Genomic DNA, 9,951 nt, shown 5'->3' on the forward strand with positions numbered 1-9,951 from the left:
TCATAAATGTACACGAAACTTTAAGCCGAAACATTCCATCCTGCCTTAAATGTCGATGGCAAGTCAGAAGCTTTCACTGATGATGAATGAGGACACAGTTTTGTGGAGTGGCGATACATGGAATTTTTATGGATCAAAATGACGAGCAGTGGACATCTATTATTAACATATGAACTAATTTCTATTCTTCAAACTGATTACTCTGTTATCCTCTACATCTTGAGACATATCTGTAATCTGAAGCGATTACTTTCAGAAATAAGCCAGTGATGATACCGTTAGGTTATCTAATGTTCGAGAACGAAGATAACAGAGTGCACCTGCTAATATAAAGGTGTTGCAAAGCTGGACCACAGTAGCTGCGATGATGCTGCGCCTCCTCCTCTCGGTCCTGTGTCTGGTGTCTTGTGGCCTGGCCGCCCCCCGGCCGGTCAGGGTCAGGGCCAGAGGGAACGGCCGGATAATCGGCGGCACCTTCACCGACATCGCCAGCTACCCGTGGATGGTCTCCATGCAGATCAACGGCCTCCACTACTGTGGGGGCTCCGTCATCAGCAGCAACTGGGTTCTGTGCGCCGGCCACTGCATCTACGGCGCCAACCTCGCCACCTACAGTTTGAGGGCCGGCACCACGACCCGCGAGAGCGGCGGCGTCGTGTCCGCCGTGGCGTACGGCGCACTGCATGGCTACTACAACCCTACCACGATAGACTATGACATCTCGGTGATGCAGGTGAATGCCGCCTACTTCCTATCACTGCCCGATTCAGTTATTGTACCGACTCTGTTCCACAGAATTTAGTGGAGCGAGGTCTTGGTCATTAAAGAGCAGCATGGTAACATTTATTAAGTGAACCCATATTGTTTGTTAGTAAAAATGTGAAGGAACGAAATTTTATGCCATGCAGTAGAGTAAGGCAATTTGTATAAGTAGATGACACAACGACTAATACTGGTTGCTATGAGGGGCAGTCAAATTAAAACCGAACACCTGTCATACAGGACCATGCAATGGTTCCATTCAAAAGTAATCACCATACGCGTTAAGACACATATTTCACTTGGTGACGAGAGATGATTAATTCCTATCTCGTAGAATCTGGTCGGCTGCTGACGAATCCACATCAATATTCACTCTTACTTCCTCGCCTGACTCAAAGCGATGTCCACACCCGTCTTTTTTCAGGTCGTCATTGACAGATACTGACTGTACGCAGGATGTCGCAGAGTTTCTCAGTCAAATCATTGAAGTGTAGCTTACGTTGTATTCTGTCTGACAGCATTCTGGCGGCCCGAGGGCAAACGGCAGAGCCAAAAACATTACACATCCCCACGCCAAGGAAATACAAAACTATTCACACAGCTTCCAGTAAGATCATGATGACTTCGTTCTTTGATTGCAGCGGCTCTGCTCGTCGCCTGCCTCGAAATATTGAGCCCCAGTCAATGAGCACCACAACGAAGACGCTTTGCAGTAGTTGTTGTGAACCATAAGGTCAGAACACCCAGGGCTACTGTCGGACGCAGTTATCCTGTCAATCGGTTGAAGTCTTCACATGTAAACATCTTCTCGGAAGATAATGCCTACCTCCACACTTCATATTTCGCGAAGGCTTCGCTTCAGCGATGTCCGCAGCTCGTGGTCTAAGGGCTGGCGTTGCTGCCTATGGGTCCCGGGTTCGATTCTCGGACTGGTTTCGGATTTTCTCTGCTCGAGGACTGTGTGTTTGTGTTGTCCTCATCATTTCATCAGCATTATCGTTATTCCTGACAGTGGCTACATTGGAGTGTGTAAAAACTAGGCCTTCGTCGCGCGCTGCTGACTGCGAAGTTGAGCGCCCCACAAACCAAACACTATCATCACCACTTAAACGATTCAGTTGGAAAACGCTGCAACATCCTTCTTAAAGCCCGGATGTTTCGCGAAGCGATTTTCACATCTTTGGCGACCCGAAGAAAGCCAGGGTGGACCTTAGTTTCAGTCAGATAAGGAGGTGAAAAAGTGGGTCTTCGTGTATCAGCGTCCAACCACTTTCTATGGAACAGGAACTGATAGTCCGATCTGCCAGTGTGATATAGGTCTTAATGCGTGTGGTGATTACTTTTGAATGGAACTGCTGTATGGGCCGATTGTCGTGGGCGGTATTTTCTTAATTGACTGTCACTTACACTTTGACCGGAGGGGGTGGGGGGTGGGGTGGGGGGGTGGGGGTGACGGCGGTGGTAGCGTGCATCCGTGGTATACAATATTCGAATACTTACATTCTATACCGGCCACTCAGTTAAACGTTAAAATGACTCTCGTCATCTGAGAAACAAACGCTATTAGCATACGCCACAAGTGGAAGTTAGTTCGATAACAACTGTAGCATATTGTTACAGTTCTTATCGAACTTACTTCAACCTATCGCTGTTAACTTCCTTCCGACCATGCCTCAGATATGGATATTATTGCCCAGTCGCAATCCAAAGTTAACTCTTCAGAATACATTAATATTGCCGCTAAACCATACTCACTCGGATAAAGGATCAACGTTTAACAAGCTATCAATAAAATAACTAAAAATTACACCCCGTCCCATTACTACCACCTTCGAAAACCCAAAAGGAAACCTGGTATAGATAACCTACAAGAACGAAGTACTATCCACTATAAGAAATTTCTTGAAATAGACCAGTTAATATTCTTACATCGCACTCCCTGACTACCACTGTTGTCCAGCATACTGAATCAGCTTAATGCACCGTCGTGGATTTTCTCCGCTCAGGGACTGGGTGTTGTGTTGTCTTCATCATCATTTCATCCCCACCTGGCACGCAGGTTGCCCAATGTGGCGTCGAATGCAATAAGACCTGAACCAACGCGGCCGGACCTGCCCCCTAAAATATCGCGTACACAAAGCCAAAGAGGACAGTGCATTGGCAAAGCTCTCTTTTGTAACCAGGTGATACATATGAAAAGTTTCGGACGTTGTTATGGATGGACCTCAATTAACAAACCTTGCCCGCGGGGTACTAGTTGCAGCTAGATGCGTGGGACATTCCACTTCGGAAACCATCATGGAAGTAAGTATTCCGAAATTCACAGTGTCAATAGTGGGTCGAGAATACCACATTTCAGACATTACCTCCCACCACAGATAAAGCTGTAGCCGACGGCCTTCACTTAACGACCGAGTGCAGAGCAGCGTCGTTTGCGTAGAGTCATGAGCGCCAACAGACAAAAAGCCGTACTGCGTGGACTAATCACGGAAATTTATGTGGCGCGTACGAAGAAAGTATCCGTTAGTCAGAGCGGCGAAATTTGGCGTTAATGGGTGATGGCAGCAGACGACTAAGACAAGTGCCTTTGCTAAAAGCATGACATCACCTGGAGTGCCTCTCCTGCACTCGTGACTATATCGGATGGACGCTAGACGTCTGGAGAACCGTGGCTTGGTCAGATGAGTTCCGACTGAGCTGGTAAGATCTGATAAGGTTCGAGCGTGACGCAGACACCTCATAGCCATGGAGACAAGCTGTCTAAAGGCATTGTACAAGTTAGTGGTGTGTCTATAATACTATGGGCTGTATTTACACGTAATGGATCTGGTCCTCCTGTCCAACTGGACCTATGTAAATGGTTATGTTCGGCCACTTAGAGACAATTGGCAGCCATTCAACGATGGAATGTTTATGGGTAACGATGAACCAGGCCACAGTTTTCCTCAATCGCTTTGGAGAACATTCTGTAAGGTTCGATCGAATGATTTGGCTACCCAGATCGCCCGACGTGAATGCCATCTAGCATTTATGGGACGTAATCGTGAGGTCAATTCGGACACAGCATCTTGCATCGCCAACACTTTCGCAGTTATGGACGGGTATAGAGGCAGCATGGCTCAATATTTCAGCAAGGGACTTCCAACGTTATGTTGAGTCCATGTCACATTGAGTTGTTGCACTATGCCGGGCAAAATGATATCCACACGATACTAAGAGGTATACCATGACTGGCTGGTCCCGGCGGAGATTCGAGCCCCCCTTCGGGCATGTGTGTGTGTGTGTGTGTGTGTGTGTGTGTGTGTGTGTGTGTGTGTGTGCGTGTGTTTGTCCTTAGGATAATTTAGGTTAAGTAGTGTGTAAGCTTAGGGACTGACGACCTTAGCAGTTAAGTCCCATAAGATTTCACACACATTTGAACATGCCATGACTGATGTCACCGTAGTGATATTTTATCTCCAATTAATTATATTTTATTTAATTTATGTCGCAACTTGCGTATTCCAGTAACCGTAACGTGACAATAAAAGGAATAATTGAAGTGATCATATTGCACAGTCATAAGCATCCGCAATGAAGGGGAGGGCGTGCACATATGGAGGCGGTTGCCCTTTCTGGAATCACAGAAGCTGTTCGCCAGAAATTGTGCCTGTTCTTTTGAGCAATGGGATTTCGAAAATGTCCTGCATTGAAGGCAGATGTGAAAATTTACAGCATATTGCGAAAATTTACCCAAGGTTATCTTTTGTCTCTTTCCCATGAAGTCACAATCGAGTTCTTCAGAGGAACCATTCCAACATGGTGCTCCACCATTTCCTCCGCCTATTTCCAGCATAAAACGAAGTGGCCTAAGTGTACTGCCGAACTTCCATCTAAATTATCCACAAGAATACCCCGCCTTCCTGCTGCGCTTTTTAATCTAAACAGTAGGCTACATTTGTCGGGTGTCGAAGCACCCCTGTCACGACTTGCTGATACCATATTTAGTTTTATAACTGCACAGTGAGTGTAGCAGGTTCTAACGAATACGATCATACTATACTTAATTCATGGACCCAAGTAAGAAAATACCAATGTTGTGGCTAGTAATGAAGAACAAAATGTGAAAATTCGATGTCGAAAAGATCTCCACATCAATAAATGTAGATATGAGACTTCATACTGTATCGGGTGCCACAGAGCACGAAATGCAGCCTTTGAATTGCTAATTCAGTTGTTCTGTTGGCATGGCTATGCAATAACGTGTAAAACTGTGGGAGGGGGTAGTTTGCATGGCTCATCCTACATCCTAGACTATCAAGAGCCAAATTAACTCGGTGATTCGGGATTGTTTCGTGATGTTCTCCTACATTAATCTAGTTCAATACTGATCCAGGCGACACTTTAACCAAACAACAACAAAAAACACCTTTTATTATATCTTCAGTTACGCCTGTCATCTTTAAAAAATTGTAAGTGTGTAGATAATGTCATAAATTGATCAACGTGAAGAATGGAGTTTTCTATACAGTTTTATTGGTGCTATAACATTAACCAGTATTTTTATGTATTTTCCAGTTCCCTTACTTTGGGGAGTATTAATTAGTTCAGTTTTGCTGCTTTTTTGTTAATAATCAACAATAATTTCTCAGACAATATGACATCATAAATGCCAATTGTAGATTCTTGTGCCCTGTAGCATAAATTTCTGTCGACGTCCATGCGCACTCTTATCATCCATAGTGAAAGACGTGAGCTGTTAGCAGCATAGACTATTGAGATATCACCCACGATAAAGATTTCCCAGTAATAAAATTCATAAACTGGAAGACTACTGCGTTCAACTACCGTCCGCTTTGACCCAAAGATATTACAAGCCTTTTGTTATCAGCACATTAAGTTTCCCGTTCCGTTACCAAAGTAATTAGTATGTCTTTGTTGTTGAGGCCAGAGGTACAGTATTCTCACTAATAACAGTTTTATCGTCTTCTTTTTGTTCGTCTTTTTCTTCTTCCTTTTCATATAAGCTTGGCTGCTTGAGTGCCTTGCGGTCTTTGTGTCATCAGTATGTAAAAAAGTAAAGGAAATCACAGAATTTGTTGTTCGTCTTCATGTAGCTCAAGCATTATGTTTTGTTCCCCAAGGAAAATAAATCTTTCTCAATATTGTAACCTTGTGTCCTTTGAGAACATTTATTTTTCTTGAGGAACGAAATATTATGTTCAATTCTCATGAGAAATGGCGAGAAACTACGATCTTCCTTGTAAAAAGGGACCTATTTTTTCGGCCCATACTGAAGGCACCAGTACTAATAAACAGAAAAAGAAGCGGACGACGATTAGCTGTTGGCAGTGACGCAGTAGAACAGTTCTCTAAAGGAAAGAAATTCTAGCTACTGTTGTAAAAAAGGTAAACTTACATCGTGTGCCAATAAGAAAAAGCTATGTTTGTGTGCTGCTTGGTGCGAACATATCTGCATTGCGTAGAAAGGTTTCACACTTAATACTTTAAAAAAAAAAGAAATAGGAATATGTGTAAGGGAAATGAACGACTTCTGATGGAGCATGGACGATGTTGCATTTCAAGTTGTCAAGTTATTGGCGGACTATACCAAGTGGGACCAACTGTTGATGTGACCTGGATTACATTCCGTAACTAACAGACGTGAACAGTGGTGATCCACTACATGTTTCGTCGGTTACATTGCTGCGGCTCTTAAGGATTCTGTTGCAGAAAAATGTGGTTTTCGGAATCATCATTATGGTAATTTCAACCCACCAATGTTGGTAGCGGTATGGAATAATACATTCGTACACGAGCTATGTTGTACTCATATCCTACGCTGAATGAGTATCTTTTCCAGGGATATACAATAAACCTGTACTCATGCATTTTCAGTTAACAGGTTTTTGATTGTTCCAATGTTTAGACGTCATAACTCAGTCATAGTAAGTGAAATATTAGCTGTCAGTTTTCATCATTAGCCAACGATGAAATATGTTACAGAGCAACAATATGCAATAAGTCCACTTCCCGGTTACAGGCGGAGGAAGATTTTTTTCGGTTGGATATGGTACAGCAACTTGCCCCGTGCCATAAGCATGGCAGTGTGTGGGGTCACTTGTTACAGTTCGTTACAGTATAGGGGAGATCTGGTGTTATTTGTTATGCAGTAACAATTTGTTCCATGTCACCTGCATAGAAACGTGTGAGACAGATATTCGTTGCATTTGAATTCAACACTTATCTCTAATCGATGGTACGTGATTAAACTGTGACAATTTCGTTTCACGCTTACCTGTAACTGGTGATGTGTTTGGCAATTTGTTACAATTTTGTTGTCTGTAACTGGCGACATATGAAGTAAATTGTTACAATTTTATTTGTGTTATTGGCACTTAAACTGTGTTACAAATGTTGAACTATGGTGATTGCAACGTGCTGCTTAAGATGTAGGTTGGATCAGTAGTGCCAATACGCATGTCAAGTGTATTTGTTATTGTTATTGAACAGTTAAGCAACAGCAGTATTCCCTTGTTCGTTTTTTACGGTTTCAGAAAAAAACATCTTCTGCTACTTTGATGAAAACACAAGCAATTTTTCCCCAAAAGGTCGTTTTTCCGTTCACAGTCAGAGATCTGTTTGTAACCTTGGCCATTACTGTATTTGACCAAACAGTGTTTGTGAAGTTAATACATCTTACAGCGTGTATTTCAAAGTTACAGTTGCATATCATGATAGCATGCTTATTACTGACATGGAGCGTGGTGAAAATGAGCATGTTCCATATGACTGATGCAGATCCCTATACTGTAATGCATGAAGAAAAGCCTTTCCTCCCGTAAGTTAAATCTTAAGTATTTGTAAACAAGGACATCTCTAATATTCTATTACAGATTAAAAAAACTAGGCATGTGTGAATTGGACTCGAGTACTTAGAATTCGGTACTATTCTTCCGTTCTGGGATTCGAGAATCTCGACCATTCTTGCCTGTTATGGACATTGGTATTAGAAAGCTATCAGTCCCACGTATTCCAAGATTTTCAAGAATGTTCTGACGTTAGTAATATGCGACGTAACATATTACAGGAAGCAGGCGACTCTTACTACAATATTCAGCAGCTCTGCATTCAGTGTGACTGGATTGCAAAGGTAAATTCAAACATCAGACCAGGAATGTGAAACTACTGATGATTTTAATTTAAAATTAGACGTCGGATGACAAACCACAAAGAAAATTTGTTTCCTTGCGCTATAAATAAAAATTAACAGTTCTCTGAGTTTTTTCCTTTACTTGTACTTTTAACCCTTGCTTCTCTCCAAATTTAATGATCCTAGGCCAGCGGGAAGTGTCCCATAGGCTCGGTTGAGTTTGCGAGTATCAAAATATGTAACTTAAAAGGCCCAAGCTTTTGCTTGTACTAACTTAGAAGCTTAATCTTATTACACCAACAAGGGACCATAGACGTTAGCATATGACGTAAATTTCAACTTTATATTTCTACACTTTCCTGATAGAAAGGGGCCTCCTGTGATATAACAATAAACTTACAGTTTTGAGATATTTTTCCTTTTTTGTACTGTGAAACATTGTTTCATGCCAAAAGTTCACGATTCGGCATCGGCAATAAGATATAGGTTTTTGTGAGTGTCTTTGCGAGTATCAAAAAATGCAACGGCCGTATCTTATGACTACATTGACTTAGAAGCTCGTCTTTCTTACTCTGCCAAGAGACCGTAGGCCTTATATTTTCCATAAATGTTCCCGTTCATAAGAAAAAGCGGTCTTAACAGACGGACGAACATACAAAGAGCCACATGAGAATCGACCAAAACTTTTTTCGTGTGGTGTAATTACAAACCTATAGTTGCCGGATATTTTGCTTCGATTATACTGTGAAGCCTACCTTATTGCCAAATTTCATGGTTCTAGGCCAACGGCAAGTACACGACTGTTTTTGACGAGTGAGTTGGTGAGAATTAAAATGTGTGACGTATATGCCGTATCTTTTGATATCTTTGACTTAGGAGCTTCAGTTTTTACAACGCCAAGGGACCACAGACCTCAGTATCCAACACAAATAAAAACTTGACACGTTTATCTGCTCGTGAGAAAATGGGTTTTGAGCAGTCGGACAGACACATACAAAATAAGCGATCCTGTGTGGATTGCGGTTTTAAATATTGAGGCAAGGAACCCTAAAAATAAGAAACTTGTAAAAGAAAAACTAAATCCGATCTGACGTTGGTACAACACTGAAACTACTTATTATGAAATGAATCATCGATCAAAATATGTGGCTAGTTGTAGTTTTTTTTTATTCAGTAATACTTGCATACAGTGTGTTTTCAAAGTTTCGTTAACAGTTCTTTGTACGACTATGTCGATCTGTTAACTGGCTCAATGTGTTACCCGACTTACTTTACGCACATAATCAGAAATTAACGAACTGTTTCGTACACTGCAGGCAGCCACTCCTTTCCCCATCGGTGGCAACATACAGATCGTGGGTCTCCCTGCCCAAGGCTACGATCCGCCAGGCGGGCTCGCAGTCACCGTCACTGGCTGGGGAGGCACGGCCACCACGGGGCCGCCTGCGCCGCCCACGATGATGAAGGTGGACATCAACATCATCGACCGCGCGACCTGCGTGACCATTTTTGGCGTCACCGACCGCATGATCTGCGCCGGCGAGGCCGGCAAGAGCACCTGCATTGGCGACTCCGGAGGTCCGCTCGTCAGCGGCAGCACTCAGGTCGGCATCGTCTCATGGACATACTCACCATGCGAGGCCCAAGGCGGCGTCTACTCTAACGTCGGCAACCTCCGTTCCTGGATCACGGCTGCCGCTGGCGTCTGATCAAGTTCTCCCACCCTACATGCATTCATGGAAAACGGGTTGCAAAGTAATAACTGTTCATATTCACTCATGGTTCTCAAACTTCTCTCTTATGTAAAATGTGCCTCTACGGCGTGTAGCATCTAATAAAGGATATTATCTTTAATCTGGAAAGTCTTTTATTTGTGTTCAGATTTTTATGGGAGTAGGCGGCGGGTAAATTACAGTGGTAAATTGTGATTCCACATAGACAGTGACGTCATATGCAATTGCAGTCTTACTCGGCGTATTCCACTGTTGCATTATTCTCGGGTTATCAGCGTCGTCTTGTCGCAGCGTTTCGATGAGTTTCTTACCCATCATCTTCTG

At 43.0% G+C, this 9,951-nt stretch overlaps 1 protein-coding gene across 1 annotated transcript; it reads left to right on the forward strand.

Annotated features, from left to right (window-relative positions):
• The first annotated feature begins 364 nt into the window (after positions 1–364).
• LOC124616507 (trypsin alpha-like) lies at positions 365–9,748 on the forward strand. Its single transcript, XM_047144819.1, has 2 exons — positions 365–733; positions 9,211–9,748. Exons 1-2 carry the CDS (start codon positions 365–367, stop codon positions 9,601–9,603), a joined length of 762 nt encoding a protein of 253 aa, XP_047000775.1. The 3' UTR covers positions 9,604–9,748.
• The last annotated feature ends 203 nt before the right edge of the window (positions 9,749–9,951 follow it).

The sequence above is a fragment of the Schistocerca americana genome, chromosome 5 (assembly GCF_021461395.2).
Source record: "Schistocerca americana isolate TAMUIC-IGC-003095 chromosome 5, iqSchAmer2.1, whole genome shotgun sequence".
Taxonomy (NCBI): Eukaryota; Metazoa; Arthropoda; class Insecta; order Orthoptera; family Acrididae; genus Schistocerca; species Schistocerca americana.

Bases quoted from the DNA above. Each gene is read 5' to 3' on its own strand.
- LOC124616507 (XM_047144819.1), top strand. From the start codon at position 365: ATGATGCTGCGCCTCCTCCTCTCGGTCCTGTGTCTGGTGTCTTGTGGC. The intron at 734-9,210 runs GTGAATGCCGCC...CGTACACTGCAG, and splicing joins ATGACATCTCGGTGATGCAG to GCAGCCACTCCTTTCCCCAT.